Below are 22,339 nucleotides of genomic sequence, written 5' to 3' on the forward strand. Positions count from 1 at the left end.
TGAAAGGGAAGTAAGGGAAATGATTAGAAACTATTCTACTCAAACATCTCCCACCAAAACTGCTAACAAACAAAATTAATGACTATTTATAAAAATGTAGAACACAAATTAATCATACAAGAAATTTAAATAGACTAAACACAGAAAAATAATTTGAAGATCCCATAATGAAGCCAGAGAGATATGAAACAGAGAAAGAAAATTGTCATACTATGACAATGAATATCACTACAAAAATGTTAAATAAAATATTTGCAAAGAGGCTACACTATTTATTTATACTCTATGACCAGGTTGCATTTATTCAAGAAATGCAGATTAGGTTCAATATTAAGAAATCTATCAGAATCATGTGACATAATAATAACAAAAACAATAAAAATAGGTGCCTCAAAAAAGGGTTTTTTTGTTAAAAAAATTAAATGACATTTTAAACTGTACCATTTATTAAAATAATAACTCTTTAAAGCCAAGAGCTAGCATATGTTTAAAGGGAAAACACCAGAGGCCTTCTAATAAGATAATGGATAAATCAACGATAGACAATGTCAACATTTTTTGACATTATACTAGAAATCCTAGTTACAGCAATAAGACAAGGAAAGAAACTTGAGAGAATAAGAGTGAGCAAAAAGGAAGCAAAATGGTCACTTTGGGCAGACAAAATGACAGTCTACCTAGAAAACCTTAAAGATTCAACCAAAAATTAATTGAAACAAAAATTTAATAAAGTAGCAGGACATAAAATGAACACAAATTTTCTCTATATTGCCAACAAAATCCAACAAAGAAGAAATAAAAACGGAAATTTAAATCAGAATTAGTATAGGAAAATTAATATCTGATAGTCTACCTACCAAGACACATGCAGGAATTATAAGAATACAGATATAAAACATTTTACAGAAATAAAGACAGAATTAAACAATTGGAGAAATCTTAATTGCTTGTAGTTGTATTTTGCCAATATAGAAAAAATTAAAATACTTAATTTATGTATTTAGTACCATAATAATCAAACTACATATTGGTTACTTTATAGAACTAGAAAAATTAATTAAAAATTCATCTGGAGGAATAAAAGATAAAGAATCTCAAAGAAAATGTTGAAAAAGGTGGAAAGTAAGGGGACCTAGCAAGAAATGATCTCAAACTGTACTACAGAAGAAAAATCATGAAAACTATTTGGTACTATTTAAAAAATAGAAAAGTTAATCAGTAAAATGACTTAGATATATAAGATCCCAAAGCAATCAAACATAGTAATATAGTATTTGATAAAGGCAAGGACCCTCACTACTAAGAAGGTACCATTCAACAAAAACTACTGGAAAAACTAGTGAACAGTCTAACAGAAATTGGATTTAGAACAACATCTGATACCATATCTCACAATACAGTAAACTTCAAATGGATAAATGACCTAATCTAAAAGGTCATTGTAAAAACAAATAAAAGAAGGGAAAAATATCTTTCACAACTATTGATAGAAGGAATGTTCTTGACTAACCTAGGAATCGGAGGAGATAAAATAAATAGTTTTGATTATATAAAATTGAAAAGGTTTTACACAACTAAAAACACAGAATAAGAAGGCAAACAGTTAACTGGGAAAAAATTTGCAGCAAATTATTCTGATAAATGTCTGATCTTCGAGATATAATTAATTATTTACATGTATGTAAGTATAAGGGTCATTCCCCATCAAATAAATGATCAAAGGATATGAATAGGCAATTCTTGAGGAAAGAAATCCAAGTTATCAGCAATTACATGAGAAAAATGATCTAAATCACTAATAATAGCAATATAATTTTTTTTAACTCTGAGGTTCCATGTTATATACATACAACTGGCGAAGATGACAGAGAAGGAAAATTATTTGTTGGAGAAACTATGGGACCAAAAGCACATTCATACACTGTTCCATCTGTGAAATAGTCCATTCATTCTTTTCTTCCTTTCTTTCTTTCTTTTTTTTTTTGTGAGGCAATTGGGGTTAAGTGACTTACCTAGGGTCACACAGCTAGTAAGTGTCAAGTGTCTGAGGCCGGATTTGAACTCAGATCCTCCTGAATCCAGGGTTGGTACTTTATCTACTGCTCTACCTAGCAGCCCCTTAGTCCATTCATTCTTGAAAGCAATTTGAAATTTTACCAAAAAGTCATTAAATGATGCATATACTTTGATCCAGCAATACCACCACTCTGTATACATCCCAGAGAGATCAGAGAAGGAAAGGTTGTAGATATAAAAAAATATTTATAGCAGTACTTTTTTTTGTAGCAAAGAACTGAAACTAAGGAAGTGCCCTTTAATTGGAGAATTGCTGAATAGCTTCTAGCATTAGAAGGGGAGCGGTCAAATTTTGAACAAAATGAAATATTTTTGTGCTGTTATGACAAAAGGTGGATTCAGAGAAACCTTGGCAGACTTGTATGAATCAACATAGAATGAATGAAATGAGCAGATGAATTATGCTTCTTCCCTCTTATCAAAGAGGTGATGGACTAAAGGTGAAGAATGAGACATTTATTCTCAGACATGGCCAGTATGTAGGCTTGTTTTCCTTGACTAAACTTATTTGTTCAAATGGAAGGCTTTTGGAAGATGTTAGGGAAGTTCTGTTATGGTAAGGGAAGTGCTTGTGCTAGTGATTCCAAACAAAGAAGAAGAAGAAAAAAAAAAAGAATGGGGCAGCTAGGTGGCAAAGTGGATAGAGCACTGGCCCTGGATTCAGAAGGACCTGAGTTCAAATTTGGCCTCAGACACTTGACACTTACTAGCTGTGTGACCCTAGGCAAGTCACTTAACCCTCATTGCCCACCCCCACCCCCAAAAAGAATGTCAATGAAGTATTTTAAAGAATAAATGAAGAGGACTCAGACTAGCAAAACAGTCAGTATTGAGAGTACCATATTATATTATATTTACATAATTGATGCACAGATCATCTTTTTCTGTTCTTTACATGAGGAAAAATCACGTGTGTTCATATTTGTCAAGCTAATAATAAGAAAGAAAAAAATTTAAAGATATCAAAAGTGGAGGCAGCCAGGTGGTGCAGTAGATAAAGCACCAACCCTGAATTCAGGAGGACCTGAGTTGAAATCTGGCCTCAAACACTTAACACTAGCTGTGTGGCCTTGGGCAAGTCACTTAACCCTCATTTCCCCACAAAACAAAAACAAACAAAAGAACATATTCTAAAAAAAAATAAAGAATATCAAAAGTGAAAAAATGCTGTCTCTATTTGGTGGTTATCGTTAGTATTGCTCATCATTCTAACTTGCATTGTCCCTTAAGTGAGAAAGCTCAATATTCTTTCTTTTTAAATTAAAGCATTTAGTTTTAACTTTCCTATCCTGGCCAGAGGTATAAACTGGGCAGCAGTCAAACTTAGGTCAATGATTTGCAATAGTCTGAGGTTTGATGCCATCTATCCTTACCATGAAGTGAGAAATATGGAAATGTCACCTCCTACATAAAGCCTTTAACCCCAGCAACTTCTCCCCTGCAAAAGGGAGGAGGAGGAGGAGGAATGAAAGGAATGAAAGGAAGGAAGGAAGGAAGGAAGGAAGGAAGGAAGGAAGGAAGGAAGGAAGGAAGGAAGGAAGGAAGGAAGGAAACTTGCATTTATTTGGTATTTTGTATATGATTATTTATATATGTTCATATTGCCTTCATCGATAGAATATAAGCTCCTTGAGGCCAGGGACTGTTTCATCTTCATCTTCATCTATTGAACAAACAGCACAAAGTCTGGCACACAGTGGCGCTTAATGTTTGCTGATTGATTGATCAGCCAAATTAAGTAGAGGGTATATTAGAAAAGCATGACCCACTTTCAAGTTCTTCCTGAGTCTACAACATGATCTCATTTTTCTGTTTGAAGTATATATTATAAAACCTTAGGAAATCAAATGCACTCATTTAAATGTTAGAAGATATTCCAAAGACAAATATAAATTAATTTTGGCTTGTTGGTCCCAGTCTTCTCCTTCTCCCCCACTATGATCTATATGACTAATTGAGAGTTGGCTGAACTTCTTACATCTCCATTTCCCAAAGCTAATCTCTCCCTTTTACTCAACAAAAGCTCCATGCCAAATAACAGCTGTGTGATATTCTGTTGTGACTTGAATATGCCTGTTTAACTTCAAAGCCAGCCACTACCAAATGGACAATTTTCTCTTTCTATTACATATAAAGGTATGGAGGGGCACCATAGCCCGAATGAAATACAAGAGAACAAAGGCTGTTCTGACCATTGTCCGGTACCATCGGCGTTACAAAGTCAAGGCGTATATCCAGGAGGTCAACAGACGCTTGCAAGGTGTTAAGAACATGAAGGACTATGGGAAGCATGTGAAGTGGCCAACTCCTCCTAAAGTTCTGCATCGCTTTGAAGAGGCCCTAAAGACGATTTATCAGAGGTAGGACCATATTGGTGTAGCTGATTGCATCAACCCAGTTCTTCTTTTTGAAAGCACTGCTTCATGTTCTATAACAAGCAAAAGTGGTGATGACACAAAGTATATTTTGTAAAACATGAATGATAAAATTGGCATTGGTCTGAAATGTCTTCTTGAACTGAGCAGTTCCTCTTTATATAGTCTTCTGCTCATTTGAGAGCCTTGCTCTCTTGTCCTGTCAGTGCTTATGCTAAATTGTCAACCTGAATTGCCCTCAAGATCCACTACATCTTCCATTTCTACTCAGTACCACTGAATGGAGCAGGACAGCATGCAGTCATGCTAACTGGGTCCACTACAAATTTGTTATCTAATCTTTGTGGGGTACTCCCTATAGCAAACAAGTCTTTTTATTTATTCTTGAATATCTACATCACATTCCCCACTATGGCTGCTCCAAACCTTCTCCTTAAACCTTCTCCTTATACCATCCCATCACACTGCCTCCTTCCCCCAGCAGACCACCTCACTTCATACTTTACTGAAAAAAATAGATGCTGCTCATATCAATCTCTTGTCCCATTCTCTAAATTTCAGAAGCCCTTGCATCAGCCCCCGTTCTCTCTTCTTTTCCTCGAGACTTAGATCAAAAGATGGCCCTTCTCTTTACAAAAATCAACTCGATTGCCCTTGATCCCATTCTTTAGCATCTCTTCTAGCAGATAAAGCCCACAATCATACCTTTTCTCTTTCTCTCAAATCTTTGTTCTCTATCAATTGGACATTTCCCTGAAACCTAAAAATATCCCCAGGTCTGATCCATCCTTTAATTAAAAACAAATATCACACTTTACCCCACCATCCCCTCCATTCTTTATCTCTGCTCCCTTTCTTACCCAAACTCCTAGAAAAGAATCACATTTGTTTCTCCTCTCTCTCTTCTCACTCACTTTTAAGGCCCTTGGGATCTGGCTTCTCAACATCACAAAATCAAAACTTCTCTCCAGAATTACCAATGATCCCTTAATTCCCAAGTTGAATGTTATTGGGTTGGGTTTTTTCCTTATCCCTTGTACTTCTTGAGCTCTCATTAATATTTTACACTATTGTCCATTCTTTTTTCCTGGATACTCTTTCTGCTCTGGATTTTCATGACGTTGTTTCTTGGTACTTCTCTCAATCTCCTCTGCTGGATCCATTTCCCACTTTGTAACTATGGGAATTTCAAATTCTCTTTCAATGTATATCTGTATGTGTTTGTGTGTGTGTGTGTATGTATAAATGTATATACATAAATTTTAACATATTTGTTTATTATATTGTTATAATATGTGCATATATAACAGAATACATTATCTTTAACATATTTATCATTTACGTATATTCTATTATTCTATAATTTGTGTGTCTATATATATAAAAAACAGAATACATTATCTTCCCCCCTGCAAAAAAAAAACCCAAAACCACACACCCTCATTTTCTGTTTCTTTTGAGCCTATCCTTTCAAATAACCTGTTTACAACCTCAGAGTCACCTTCTATTTCTCACTCTCCCTCATCAAACCATTGCAAGTCTTGTCTATTCTGCTTCCATAATATTTTTTGCACTTATAACCTCCTAGTTACTCACACTGCCATATTCTAGTTCAGGCCCTCATCACCTCAACCTTGACTATTAAAATAACCTCCTAATTGGCATCCGTGACTCCAGTTTATTCCATCTCCTACACATTCTTGGCAGAGCTGCCAGAGTGATATTTTTAAAGCACAGGTTGAATCAAGTCACTGGTCAGGGAACTTCAGTAGCTCCCAATTGCCTCTAGGCAAATATCAACTCACCTCTTTGTAATTTAGAGCCCTTCACAGCCTGGCCTTCTTACCCTTTCTTACTTATTATTCACTCCTTCCTTTCACACACTCTGTAGTCTGGCCTTTCTTGCTGTTTCTAAAAAAAGAACTCATTATCTCTCTTTCCATGTCTGGGAGGGCTCTTCAAATCCAGCTTCCTTCTATCACTATATCATTCACAAGGCCCCTGATCCCCCAGCTGTTTATCCCTGATTGAACACCTCAAAATTGCCTCTTGTCTATTTCATTTATATTTTGAATCTGTATATTTGTATACACATTTGCCATGGATTGATTTTTGTCTTGGTATCCCCAGCACCTAGCATGGTGTTTGATGCTAAGTTGATACTTAACAAGACATGGGTAATTGTTGACTGATTATTACTTCATGGGAGCTTACCAAATTTAGGTAATCTCCTTATTGGCAGGAACACTCTCCTCTTTGTCTTGGCATCTCCTGCAGCTCCTGGTACTGTGTATGTGTGCATACACACACATATACACAGGACTCTATGTATTTATATATATATACATACATATATATATATTGTATCTAAATATCAATGTATCATATATAAGATATAGTATGTAAATATATTCTATGTAGTAGGCACTTAAATATATTTGATAATTTAATGGAAGGGCATCTACTTATCTCTCAAAATAACTATACTTGGAATTTAGGTATCCTGCCACCAGGTGGCAGTGACTTGCTATGTCCATCAGATTCAATTTGTATCTGGGTAAGAGAAGGTTAATTATGCTTCTCCTATCTTGGTTTATTAGTAGACTTCAAACTCTTGCATAAAATAGATAAATTGAAATCACATGGGTGAAAAAAAGAATTCCTTTTAGCACAAGCTTTTTAAAGAGATACATTCATAAGTACAATTTGGTACCTTTCTCACTAATCTTTAACTTTATCAAATTACTGTGAATTTTAGCCTCAGATCAAAAGTTCTTTCCAAAGGTTTGTCCTCAGCCTTCGCATTTAACAGAGAGCGCCCTGGGATTGCTTATCTCAGTTTCAGCCATGGGCGGTCTATTCATGGAGCTTATTGTGTTTGAGTTCATCATAGGGAGGACCTTAGTTTGCCTTTTAGCCTCCCTGCTCCCTGAGCTCTTACTGTCACAATGCTTTACACAGAATAGACATTTGAAAATGTTTGTTGAATTGGAAAAAATTGAATTAAACATGTGGAAGCAGAAGAAAGAGAAGACAGAGAGCTCTGTACTGGTGTGGTGCCACTGAGAGTATGATGGTCCCTGGGACATTCTGCCTCAGCCCCAAATCTTTCCATTTTACTCTTTTTGTTTTCTCCTCTTCATTTTTCTCTCATGGAAGCTGCTGCTTAAGTTGAATTTTATTTACATATGGTAATTATTTATTTTTCTAATGATCTCATATTTTGAAATACAAAATTTGTAATGCAGAAATTTGAAATATTTGAAATTTTGAAATACAAAATGCCTAAGTTATATGTTAAAGGGACCATCAGCATTAAACAGAAAAGGATGTGGTGAACTACAACCTTTAATAAAGATTGTTTAAAATAGAAAACAGATTTAAACTGATTCCGTCATAACTACATTAGGACTGAGCAAACCCCTGCAGGCATTAACGTGTCTAATTCACTTAGTGTCCGGTATAAGTCCTTAGATGCTTATGGTGTAGTGTAGTACAAAGAGACAGACTTGAGTGTCATCTCCAACACTTGCTAGTTGTAATACCTTGGGCAAGTCACTTAATATTTCTGACTTTCAGTTTCCCCATTGGTTAAAAATGGGAATAATAACCCTTGTACTACCTATCTCGTGGAGTTATTTTGATGAAAAATGATATATAAATTTATGTTATTGTTGTTCTTTTCCAGCGTATTGTTTTATGAAGATCAAACATTCATTTTCCCCCTCCCACCTCCCTCTAACCACTGGGATAGAAGCAAAGGAGGGAGAGAGAGGGAGGGGGAATCACATAAGCACAATCAAGCAAAGCATATTCCCACATTGGGCAATGCAAAAATGCATTTCTAATTCTCATTTTGTAGATTAGTCCATCATCTCTGTCATGGAATCGAATTAATGTTATTAGGAGCACCAGTATAGAATATTATTCCTGAAGGAAATGAATATTAACTGTGAACACCAAAGCATACTATATCTTAGTCTTTTAGGAAATAGTGCTATATTATAGGGAATACAAAATACAACAACCTAACCTAAAAAAATAAATAAATAATTAAATGAAAATTGATTCTTGGTCTGTTAGGGCTTTCTAATCTATTACTTACTATAATATTACCCATTGTCTCCTTTAATCTCTTTCCTCTGTGGAATGTTTTATAATATAGTTGTAGATCAGCTAAAGTCTGGATTCTAATATAGAGCATTAGTTAAGTGGAAGAAAATTTTCAACTCTTCACTCCCAATCTCCTCCAATGCAAAAGTCAGCTTTCAAATTCATCCTCTCTAGTGTTTTGGCAACTCCAATCCAAATACATGGCAGGACAGAGTCTTCCGCTTCCAGTGCTATTTATCATTGATGTTATATGCGTCAGATGAGTGTTTTTGGTAAAAGGGGCACCAAGACATGGCTTAGCACCACCTCTAATAGTCACCAAAGAAGAAAGCTCATGAATGTGCCCTTCTGACAGTGGGATAGCTAAGTATTAAACCTGCCTCCAGAAGGCATCCGTTGTATTATAGAGTCCCAGGATGCTCTGGGGGTGATGAGAACAGCTGTATCATCCTGAAAAAGGAAATCATCGAATGTAAACTATCCACACAGAGAGCACTCAGCAAAACTATGCCCGGTGGAAATACAGGAACAGAAATAAGCATTGGCTATAGTTTCTCCTGGAGATGGTTTCCCTTGCGAGAAAAATAACTCTTTGGTGCTGGTTTTCTAGGCCAACTGTCATGTCACCAAGCTCAGAAACCTTTCTCAAAGTGTGAGTGACCATCTGGCCACCCTAAGCTGCCCCAACCCAGTCACAGGATCACCTTGATCTCATCAAATCCTTATCCAAGAGAAAACATCCAAAGTAACTACAGTGGGGCTTGAGGCTATGCCCCACACAGGGACTATCAAAGTGAAGAGGAATGGACCTGTAGAAACCTGAAAGAGATGGGATTTAAAAGAGCCTTTTAAGGGGCAGCTAGGTGGCGCAGTGGATAGAGTACTGGCCCTGGAGTCAGGAGTACCTGAGTTCAAATCCAGCCTCAGACACTTAACACTTACTAGCTGTGTGACCCTAGGCAAGTCACTTAACCCCAATTGCCTCACCAAAAAAATAAATAAATAAAAGAGCCTTTTATATATATTTATGTGTGTGAGTATGTATGTACACACATACACACATATACACACACACACACACATATATATATACACACATATATGCATGTATGTATATGTATACACACCTAGAGAGAAAGCTTCTACTCATCAGCCGAGTTTTCCCTCATCTAAGCAATAGGAACAAAACAATCTTACCAAAGTATGCCCAAAGTGTCTGTGCACCGAGCAAGGCAGATGACTTGGGGATTCAGCAAATGGACCTAAAGTCCAGAGAGATCATATCCTGCCATGGGCACTTGCTAGCACTGGGCAAACCACTCATTATTTCTAAGCCTCAGTTTCCCCAACTACAGAATGAAAGAGTTGTATTTAGTGTCCCTTAAAGTCCCTTCTCAATCTCTCCTTCCATTAAAAATACTGTTAGTTCCTACAATATGCTGTTTACAAGAAACACATTTGAAGCAGAGAGATACACACAGAGTAAAGGTAAAAGGCTGGAGTAGAATATATTATGCTTCAGCTAAAGTAAAAAAAGCAGGGGTAGCAATCCTTATCCCAGACAAAGTGCAGGCAAAAATAGATCTCATTAAAAGAGATAAGGAAGGAAATTACATCTTGCTTAAAGGTACTATAGATAATGAAGTAATATCAATATTGAATATGTATGCGCCAAGTGGTATAGCATCCAAGTTCTTAAAGGAGAAGTTAAATGAGTTACAAGAGGAATTAGACAGTAATACTATACTAGTGGGGGATCTGAATCTCCCCCTCTCAGAATTAGATAAATCTAGCCAAAAAATAAATAAGAAAGAAGTGAAAGAGGTGAATAGATTACTAGAAAAGTTAGACATGATAGATGTCTGGAGAAAACTGAATGGGGATAGAAAGGAATATACCTTTTTCTCAGCAGTACATGGCACATTTTCAAAAATTGACCATGTATTAGGGCACAAAAACATCATAGTTAAATGTAGAAAGGCAGAAATAGTAAATGCATCCTTTTCAGATCATGATGCAATAAAAATTACATGTAAGAAAGAGCCAGGGAAAAGTAGAATGAAAATCAATTGGAAACTAAATAATTTTATTCTAAAGAATGAATGGGCCAAACAAGAAATCATAGAAACAATCAATAACTATATCCAAGAAAATGACAATAATGAGACAACATACCAAAATCTATGGGATGCAGCCAAAGCAGTGCTTAGGGGAAAATTTATACTTCTAAATGCTTACATGAATAAAGAAGAGAAAGAGGAGATTAATGAATTGGGCATGCAACTTAAAAAGCTAGAAAAAGAACAAATTAGAAATCCCCAATTAGATACTAAATTAGAGATCCTGAAAATCAAAGGAGAAATTAATAAGATTGAAAGCAAAAAAACTATAGAATTAATCAATAAAACTAAGAGCTGGTTTTATGAAAAAAACAATATAATAGATAAAATATTGGTTAATTTGATTTAAAAAATGAAAGAAGAAAACCAAATTACCAGTATCAAAAACGAAAAAGGGGATGTTACCACCAATGAAGTGGAAATTAAATCAATAATTAGGAATTCTTTTGCCCAACTGTATGCCAATAAATTTGACAATATAAATGAAATGGATGAATATTTATAAAAATACAAACTGCCCAGGTTAACGGAAGAAGAAATAAAATCCTTAAATAAACCCATATTAGAAAAAGAAATTGAACAAGCCATTAATGAACTCCCTAAGGAAAAAATCCCCAGGGCCAGATGGGTTTACGGGTGAATTTTACCAAACATTTAAAGAACAATTAATTCCAATATTATACAAATTATTTGGAAAAATAGGTAAAGAAGGAGTTATACCAAATTCATTTTATGACACAAATATGGTGGTGATACCAAAACCAGGCAAAGCAAAAACAGAGAAAGAAAATTATAGACCAATTTCCCTAATGAATATTGATGCTAAAATCTTAAATAAGATATTAGCAAGGAGATTACAGCAAGTGATCACCAGGATAATACACTATGACCAGGTGGGATTTATACCAGGAATGCAGGGCTGGTTCAACATTAGGAAAACTATTAACATAATCAACCACATCAATAAGAAAACCAACCAAAATCATATGATTATCTCAATAGATGCAGAGAAAGCTTTTGACAAAATACAACACCCATTCCTAATAAAAACACTGGAGAGTTTAGGAATAGGGGGAGCTTTCCTTAAAATAATAAACAGTATCTACCTAAAGCCATCAGCAAGTATTATATGCAATGGAGATAAATTAGAGGCCTTCCCAGTAAGATCAGGGGTGAAACAAGGATGTCCATTATCACCCCTATTATTTAATATTGTACTAGAAATGTTAGCTTTAGCAATCAGAGAAGAGAAAGGAATTAAAGGAATTAGAATAGGCAAGGAGGAAACAAAACTATCACTCTTTGCAGATGATATAATGGTATACTTAAGGAATCCTCGAGAATCAACTCAAAAATTACTTGAAACAATTAACAACTTTAGCAAAGTAGCAGGATATAAAATAAATCCACATAAATCATCAGCATTTCTATACATGACCAACAAAGTCCAGCAGCAAGAGATAGAAAGAGAAATTCCATTTAAAGTAAGAGTAGATAATATAAAATACTTGGGAGTCTACTTGCCAAGACAAACCCAGGAACTCTATGAACACAACTACCAAACACTCTTCACACAAATCAAATCAGATCTAAATAATTGGAAAGATATCAATTGCTCATGGATAGGCAGAGCTAATATAGTAAAAATGACAATACTGCCTAAATTAATTTACTTATTCAGTGCCATACCAATTAGACTACCTAAAAATTATTTTATAGAGCTAGAAAGAATAATAACAAAATTTATCTGGAAAAACAAAAAATCAAGAATATCCAGGGAAATAATGAAAAAAAATTCACAGGAAGGTGGGTTAGCGGTACCAAACCTGGAGCTCTACTATAAAGTGGCAGTCATCAAAACTATCTGGTACTGGCTAAAAAATAGAGTGGTAGATCAATGGAATAGGCTAGGCTCAGGAAATGCAGTAGTAAATGACACTAGTAATGTAGTGTTTGATAAACCCAAAGACTCCAGCTTCTGGGAAAGGAACTCAGTATTTGACAAAAACTGCTGGGAAAACTGAAAGATAGTATGGCAGAAATTAGGCATAGACCAACACCTTACACCTTATACTAAAATAAGGTCAAAATGGATACATGATTTAGACATAAGAGGTGATACCATAGGTAAATTAGGAGAGAAAGGAATAGTCTACCTATCAGATCTTTGGAAAGGAAAGCAGTTTTTGACCAAATAAGAGATAGAGTATATTATAAAATGCAAAGTGGATGATTTTGATTACATTAAATTAAAAAATTTCTGTACAAACAGAAGCAATGCATCCAAAATTAGAAGGGAGGCAGAAAGCTGGGAAACAATTTTTGAGGCCAGTACTTCTGATAAAGGCCTCATCTCTAAAATATATAGGGAACTAAATCAAATTTATAAGAACCCAAGTCATTCCCCAATTGAGAAATGGTCAAAGGATATGAACAGGCAGTTTTCTGATGAAGAAACCAAAGCTATCTATTCCCATATGAAAAAATGCTCTAAATCTCTAATGATTAGAGAGATGCAAATAAAAACAACTCTGAGGTACCACCTGACACCTATCAGATTGGCTAAAATGACAAAAAAGGAAAATAATAAATGTTGGAGAAGCTGTGGGAAAATTGGAACACTAATCCATTGTTGGTGGAGCTGTGAACTGATCCAACCATTCTGGAGAGCAATTTGGAATTATGCCCAAAGGGCAATAAAGCTGTGCATACCCTTTGACCCAGCAATACCACTTTTGGGTCTTTTTCCCAAAGAGATCATGGAAGGGGGAAAGGAACCCACATGTACAAAAATATTTATAGCTGCTCTTTACGTGGTGGCAAGGAATTGGAAGTTGAGGGGGTGCCCATCAATTGGGGAATGGCTGGACAAGTTGTGGTATATGAATACAATGGAATACTATTGTGCTATAAGAAATGATGAGCAGGAGGAGTTCAGAGAAACCTGGAGGGTCTTGTGTGGGCTGACGATGAGTGAGATGAGAAGAACTAGAAGAACATTGTACACAGTAACATCAACATTGAGTGTTGATCTACTGTGATGGACTATATTCTTCTCACCAATGCAATGGTACAGAAGAGTTCCAGGGAACTCGTGATGGAAGAGGATCTCCAAATCCAGGAAAAAAAAAAAAAGAACTGCAGAGTATAGATGCTAAATGAACCATACTATTTCTTTTGTTTTTGATGCTGTTTTTTTTCTATTTTGAGGTTTTCCATCATTGCTCTGATTTTTTTCTCTTATAACATGACTAATGCAGAAATAGGATTAATGTTATTATGTATATATATATATATATATAAAACCTATATCAGATTACCTGCTGTCTAGGGGAGGGGGGAGGGAGAAAAATCTGAAATTGTAAAGCTTGTATAAACAAAGGTTAAGAACTATCTTTACATGTAACGGGAAAAAAATAAAATACTTTATTAATTAAAAAAAAATACTGTTAGAGGCCCTTCACTACTGAGCAAATGCTTCTTCCACCCCTAACACTCAGGCCTTAAGCAGCATAACCATTTTCACAAAAACATTTGTCCATGTAATCTCTCTCACTCCTTTTAATTCCCATGGCCCTTAATTTGTACCTCTTCTTTGGCACTTCTGTCCTTTCCTTGTTTTCTATCCTGATTGCTCCCCTCCTGAATCACCCCTCCCTTACCTCTTACACAAACTATTTCACTGGCTTCCTCATTGTCCTCCCCACCCCAAGCCTCTTTCTTCTTCATTATATCCTTCACAATTCTCATTGCCAAAATAATTTTCCTAATGTGTCCTTGATCACATCACTCTTGGTTCAAACCTTCCATGTCTCCCCGCTGCCCACATACTTAATATTGACTCCTTTCTCTGATCTTCTTGATATGACCCCAGCATACTTTTCTGGCCTTGTTTCACACTATCTCTCAACATATATTCTCTTATCTAGCCACACTGGATTATGAGGCATTCCCCAACCTTGAATGGTTGTTGCTACTTTGGTGCACTTGTGTATCCTTACCCCATCTCTGCAGAGGGTCCCCTCTTTATCTATGCCTATTGAAATACTTCTCTGCCACTTCTACTATGAAATTTTCCCTGATCTCACCAGTTATATGAGATCCTTCCCTCCCCCAGACCCATGATTCTCCATTTGATTCTCTTTCTGCCCTTTTCTCACTACGATTTGTATATGTTTATTTATGTGATAGGGCAAGGGCAATATCTCAAACCAAACAGACAGTTGGTAAATACTTGTTGATTCCAACTATGGATGTTTTGTCAGAGTTGCCATAACTTTCAAGGGGGCTTCTAGAATTCCCTTTTCAGGAAAGGAGGAATGCAGGTATCTTGAACTCTCACCCTATGTAATGTAAAATTTATCTGTTCTAAGAATGGAGAGAGCTTGCTAAAGGTCACAAGGATATCAGTGTGGTATATATTCTATCTTTTCTGGTTTTCTTGTAGATGGAGAGCAGCCCAGCTTATCCGGAGCATCCCCCCTTCAGACTTGCCCCAGGTCAGAGCAAAGGTTGCCGCCATGGAAATGCTGAAAGGTCACAGAGCTGACCTTGGCCTCCAGAGAGCCTGGGAGGGAAACTACCTGGCAGCAGTAAGTACAGTGATGGAAATGGTAATCAACCTTTTTTCTGTGCACATGTGTGCGTGCACACACACACACACACACACTCACTCACTTTTTCTTTGAGAAACTGTTGAAAGAAAATAAATTAAGTAATTTGACAGATTTTCCTTAAGATAAAAATTTACAAAATTAATGTATATCTCAAACCTGATAATATTTGTTAACTCCTTCAGGTTCATTGTTATTCAGTCATTTTCATTCATGTCCAATTATTCATAACCCTATTTAGGGTTTTCTTGGCAAAGATGCTGGAGTGGTTTACCATTTCCTTCTCCAGCTCATTTTACACATGAAGAAACTGACACAAGTGACTTGCCCAGGGTCACACAGCTAATAAGTGTCTGAGACCAGATTTGAACTCAGGTCTTCCTGACTCCAGCCTTGGTGTTCTATCCACTGCCATCATCTAGCTTCCTTCAGGTTCACCACCTTTTTTTTTTTAATTGATCACTATGATACATGCATATTCAGCAGTACTCTTCAGAGCCCAGTCAATGACCCCCTTACTCTTCTCCCTCTTTATTTACTTCCTTAGGGAGTCTACTCTCTCTGTGTCAACCATTACTTATATATACATGAATCCCCCAATACATATCTATACCTGTGACTTCTGAACCTCTGCCTAGTCCAGTTTTCTTCCTCTGTCTGCCTAAAACAAGTGTTCTTTGCATGGAGTCTGTGGAGAGATTTCACAGAGTCCGTGAACTTGGATGGGAAAAAAAATTAGATATTTATTTTCACTAACCACAGTGAAAATGTAGCATTCCCTAAATTTTGAATTAAAAACAACAATAGTGTGATTCTGAGAAGGGGTTCATAGATTTGGCCAGACTGCCAAAGGAGTCATGATACAAACAGGGTTAAGAACCCCTGGCCTAGGAGACCTCTCTCAGCTTGGACTTTCATCTACATTTGCAGAGTTTAGAGCCTAAGTGGGAAGACCAAAAAGAGACATGTATGAAACATGACAAATATTGTTGCAAAGAAGTATATCCATAGGAGTCACCATTTTTGTAATAAATGTTAATATTAGTGAATATTTTATGAGCCATTATAGACCCTATGCCTCTACTATCTCTACCCAGGTTCTCATCAGTCTCCACCTTAACTTCTGCTTTCTTACTTTCCTTTTCAGAAGTCAGACACCCCTCAGACCACAGGCACTTTTGTCCCTGTTGCCAATGAGCTAAAGAGGAAGGACAAATACATGAACGTTCTGTTTTCCTGCCACGTCCGTAAGGTAAGGAAAGATAGAAAAAGAGTTTGTTGACTTAGTTACCTTAGAACAGGGCTAATCTTCACTGGGGTTCCATAAAACTATTTCATTTTAAAAAATATTTTGGTGATTGTATTTCAATAGACTTGGCTTCCTTTGTAATCCTATGTATTTTATTTTAAGCATTTAAAAGCATTCTTCTGAAAGGGGGTCCATAGGCTCTATCAGACTGTCAAAAAGATCTATGATACAAAAAAGGGTTGAGTTACTGCTCTGAAGATCCTAAATTAAGGTGTCTTTAGTCAATTACAAAAGTGCCATTGGCTATACATCTTTGTGAAAATCCACAAACTGAACAGGAGAAACAGGTTGGAAAACATAGGGGAAAGGGTGAAGTGGGAAAAGGAGAAGTATTATTGTTGTGGAAATATATTATTGACAACCCACTAAAATGGAGGAATCTGATGCTGAATTTCAGATACAGAAAGATGGCACAAAGACAAATGATAGAGCACTGATGGGGGACTTCAAGTACCCCCACACTGTGGCTGGAAGTCTCATGTTGCTTGTCCTTATTTGTCCTGTTGAAAATTTCAATTTCTGAGGAGACAGGGCATATAGAGGGGAGAGGGAACAGTGCTAATCTGGGCCCAATGCTGACCACCTGGATACAAAAAGGATGCCCTGCTTTGTGAAAGAGAATTATCAGGCACCTGGGGAGAAAGAGACCAGGCGATCTTAGAATTGGTGATAAGAAGGAGAGGCATGCTGGGCATCTAGGCACGAATAAATAAATGGATGAATGAATGAGCATTTATTAATCACTCTCTATAAAACACTCTACTAAGCCCTGGGCTGTGGGGCTTAGAGAGACAAGACAGTCCTTGCTCTCAGTGGGCTTACACTCCAATAGGGAGAGATGACATCCATGAAGGAAGTTTTGGGAGCAAGTTAGATGGAAAAGCCCAGTGTTCTTCAGTACATAGTGGCAAACCACGTGGTCAGTGCATCTTCTTTAATGCCAGGTCCATTGATAGCTGTGTCAGTTTCATAAATTGAAGTGTTTGACAGTACCAAAAAAGTAGAAATTATATGGATTAAATTTAAGCTTAATATAAGTAGCAACAATTGAATCATTGTAACTAATCATGAATGGAATGTGCTGTAGATATACATTATTTACTAGCCCATCACTGGAAATGTTTGCAGATTGGCAAAAATGCTAGGAATGTTGTAGAGAGGATTTTTGTATCAGGTGGGAACTTGGATTAAATAACATTGAATATACCTTTTAGCTCTCCTATGATTTAATGTTTCAATTTCTTTATAAGCTAAATGAAGAAAAATAGTCTTCCTATTCTATTATGTTGCATGCATTAAACTAAATTTAATTAAGCCACATTATGCACCTTTTTTGCTTTTTAAAAAATTTTATCAAGTAGCAAATTATTATTATTATTATTATTATTATTTTTTGCGGGGCAATAAGGGTTAAGTCACTTGCCCAGGGTCACATGGCTAGTAAGTGTCAAGTGTCTAAGGTTCAGATTTGAACTCAGGTCTTCCTGAATCCAGGGCCAATGTTTTATCCACTGCGCCACCTAGCTGCCCCCAAGAAATTTTTATTAATTTCACTTTTTAAAATTAATTTGCCCCACTACTATTAATTACAAGCCTTTACTTTTCTTCCTTTTTTTGTGAGGTAATGGGGGTTAAGTGACTTGCCCAGGGTCACACAGCTAGTAAGTGTCCACCTAGCTGCCTCAAGCCTTTACTCTTCTTACAGATTTTCTCTAGTCCTCAAATGTAGAGGACTGCCTAGTGCTCTTGAAAGAATACTATATTTGGAGGCAGCTAGATGGCACAGTGGATAAAACACCTGCCCTGGATTCAGGAGGATCTGAGTTCAAATCCAGCCTCAAACACTTGACACTAGCTGTGCGACCCTGGGCAAGTCACTTAACCCCCATTGCCCCACCAAAAAAGAAGAAAAAGAAGAAGGAAGAAGGAAGAAGAAGAAGGAGGAGGAGGAGGAGGAGGAAGAAAGAATACTGTATTTGGATTTTGAAATTAAAACCAGGGAGAGCAAAAACAGAAAGAAAACTACAGACCAAACATTTCTCAAATGAATATTGATGCAAAAGGTTTTTAAATAAAATACTAGCCAGGAGACTACAACATTAAATCACAGAAATCATACTATGACCAGGTGGGATTTATACCATGAAAGCAGGACTATTTCAATATTAGGAAAACAATAATTGACCATATCAGTAACAAAAACAGCAAAAGTCATATAATTATAACAATATATACAGAAAAAGCTTTCAGTAAAATACAACACTTCCTACTAAAAACATTAGAAAGCACAGAAGTAAATGGAGCTTTTGTTAAAAAATGATAAGTAATCTCTATCCAAAACTAAGAGCAAGCAATATCTTGGATAGGGATAGGGATATACTAGAAGTCTTTCCAATCAGATCAGAGTGAAGCAAGGATGTCCATTATCACCATAGCTATTTAATACTGTAGTAGAAAAACTAGCTATAGCAATAAGAGAAGAAAAAGAAAGTGAAGGAACAAGACTATCACTCTTTGAAGATGATGTAATGATACACTAAGAGACCTCTAGAGAATCCACTGAAAAAACAAGTAGAAATAATTAACAACTTTAGCACAGTTGCTGGATATAAAATAAACCTGTATTAATCAGTATTTCTATCTAGTGCTAACAAAACCCAGCAAGAAAGGATAGAAAGAGAAGTTCAACTCAAAACAACTCTAGAGAGTATAAAATATTGGGGAGTCTACCTGCCAAAATATACCCAGGAACTAAATGAACATGATTACAAAAAAATTAGAGACTAATTAATGTTCATGGGTAAGCTGAGCTAAGAAAATAAAAATGACAATTTTACCTAAATTAATTTACTTTTTCAGTGCCATAATAGTCAAACTACCAAAAAACATATTTTATAGAACTAGAAAAAATAATAACAAAATTCATCTGGAGTAGTAAAAGGTCAATAATTTGAAGGAAATCAATGAAAAAATGTGGGGAAAAAAGGCTTAGCAGTACCTAATTTCTAACTATATTACAAAAAGGTAATCATCAAAACAATCTAGTACTGACTAAGAACTAAAAAGGTGGATCAGTGAAATAGGTACACAATATACAGTAGTAAATGACTATAGTAATCTAATGTTTGATAAACCCAAAGTCCAAGATTTGGGGGCAAGAACACAATATTTGACAAGAAATCTTGGGAAAACTGGAAAGATCTGGCATAAACTAGGCATAGACCATCATCTTAGATCATATACCAAGATAAAGTCAAAATGAATACATGATTTAGACATAAAGATATTACAGGAGCATGGGAAAATTTACCTGTCAGATCTATTGATAAAGGAATATTATTACCAAACAAGAGATGGAAAGGATCCTAGGAGGTAAAATGAATAATTTTGATTACATTAAATTTAAAAGTGTTTGCACAAACCAAACTAATATAGCCATAATTAGAAATAAAGCAGGAGGGTCAACTAGATGGTGCAGTGGATAGAGCACCAGCCCTGGAGTCAGGAGGACCTGATAACACTTACTAGCTGTGCGACCCTGGGCAAGTCACTTAACCCCAATTGCCTCACCAAAAAAAAAAAAAGAAAAGAAATAAAACAAGGAAACTGGGTGGCAGGAGGGGTGTGCTTTACATCAGGTTTCTTTGATAAAGCCTTCATTTTTCAAACTTATAGAAGCTGAGCTATCTTAATAAAAAATAAAAAGGGAGTCATTCCCCAATTGATATGGTCAAACAATATAAACAGGCAGTTTTCAGAAGAAGAAATAAAAGCTATAAATAATCATATGGGGGAAATGCTCTAAGTCACTAAATAAATAGAGAAATGCACATAACGAAGGAAAATGACAAATGCTTGAGGAGATGTGGAAAAATAGATACCTTAATGCATAAAAATAGTTACCTTGTGAACTAGTCCAACTATTCAGAACAATTTTGTAACTATACCTGAAGGGCTATAAAACTGCATGCCCTTTGACCCAGCAATACCACGACTAGGTCTCTATCCCAAAAAGATCAACAAAAAAGGAAAAGGACCTTATGAACAAAAATATCTATAGCAGTTCTTTTTGTAGTGACAAAGAATTGGAGATTAAGGAAATGCCCACCAATCGGAAAATGACTTAACAAGTTGTGGTAAATTATTGTGATGGAATACTATTGTGCTATAAGAAATGATGAGGGAGATGGTTTCAGAAAAACCTAGGAACACTTAAATGAATTGATGATGCAAAGTGAAGTTAACAGAACCAAAACATTTTACATAGTAACAGCAATACTGAAACAATTACCAGTTGTGAAAGACTTAGCTACTTTGTTCAATATACTGATCCATAGCAAAGGAATTGCTATCCTTTTCCAGACAGAGAATTTATGAACTCTGCATGCAGATTAGAAACACATTGTTTTTCACTTTCCTTATTTTTCTTGACTTTTTTTTCAATTTGCCTTATATAAAAAAAAGATTTTGCATGAGTTCATATGTATTATTGATATCATATTGATTGCCTTCTTAATGGGTGGGGTGAAGGAGGGAGAAAATTTTGAACTCAATTTAAAAATAAATGTTAATTTTTTTAATTTTTAAAAAAGAGTACTATAAGGGGGCAGCTAGATGGCGCAGTGGTAAAGCACCGGCCCTGGATTCAGAAGTACCTGAGTTCAAATCTGGCCTCAGACACTTGACACTTACTAGCTGTGTGACCCTGGGCAAGTCACTTAACCCTCATTGCCCTGAAAAAAAAAAAGAGTACTATAATTGGAGTCTGAGGTCCTGGATTCAAATCCTGTTTCCATTTCTAGTGTGACCTTAAAACAAGTCATTTAATCCCTGGGTCTCAGTTTTCTCATCTGTAATATGAAGAGGTTGGACCATATCGAAAGTTCTTAACCTCACATCTGCAAACTTAGTTTTTTGTTATTATTATTATTGTTGTTTTGATAACTGTTTCAGCATAATTGGTTTCCATTGTAATCAATCACATGTATTTTATGCGTTTAAAAATATGGTTCTGAGGGCAGCTAGGTGGTGCAGTGGATAAAGCACTGGCCCTGGATTCAGGAGTACCTGAGTTCAAATATGGCCTCAGACACTTGACACTTACTAGCTGTGTGACCCTAGGCAAGTCACTTAACCCTCATTGCCCTGCAAAAACAAAAACAAAAACAAAACAAAACAAAACAAAAATCGATTTTGGGGCAGCTAGGTGGCGCAGTGGATAGAGCACTGGCCCTGGAGTCAGGAGTACCTGAGTTCAAATCTGACCTCAGACACTTAACACTTACTACCTGTGTGACCCTGGGCGAGTCACTTAACGCTCATTGCCCCCTCCCCCCCCCAAAAAAAGAAGAAGAAGATGATCATAGTCACCCTCACAGCAAAAGTCATTGGACACAATACTCTTTCCAAGGACATTTCACATGTGAATTTGAGAGTTTCTACTTTAGCTACAATTCACTAGTCTGTCACTTTGGACTCTTTGATTCCTTTAGGTGTTTCTTATTTTTTACCCACCAGTTATTCTTATCCAGCAAGATTTATTTCTCTTGTTACAACTTGAATAATTTTCACATGCTTCTTTTTTTCCCTTATTTTGGGTATTTCCAGTTTTTGCTCTCTCCTTTTCTCCCTTTCCCCTCAAACACTATGATTTGACTCATCTGAAAAACATTCTATGGGAGCAGTTTGAAGTTTTGGAGGCTAATTGCTTTAGCTAAAAAAATTCCCCAAATA

The 22,339-nt window shown here is 36.1% G+C and overlaps 1 protein-coding gene across 1 annotated transcript in view; it reads left to right on the top strand.

The window, feature by feature from the left end:
- The window catches only part of MYO1D (myosin ID), a 412,141-nt gene that overhangs the window by 235,744 nt on the left and 154,058 nt on the right, over positions 1–22,339 (top strand). Inside the window, exons 17-19 of the mRNA XM_043964054.1 lie at positions 4,213–4,436; positions 15,132–15,276; positions 16,445–16,549. Coding sequence (XP_043819989.1) covers positions 4,213–4,436; positions 15,132–15,276; positions 16,445–16,549 — 474 coding nt within the window. The remainder of the gene's footprint in view (positions 1–4,212; positions 4,437–15,131; positions 15,277–16,444; positions 16,550–22,339) is intronic.

The sequence above is a fragment of the Dromiciops gliroides genome, chromosome 4 (genome assembly GCF_019393635.1).
Source record: "Dromiciops gliroides isolate mDroGli1 chromosome 4, mDroGli1.pri, whole genome shotgun sequence".
Classification (NCBI taxonomy): domain Eukaryota; kingdom Metazoa; phylum Chordata; class Mammalia; order Microbiotheria; family Microbiotheriidae; genus Dromiciops; species Dromiciops gliroides.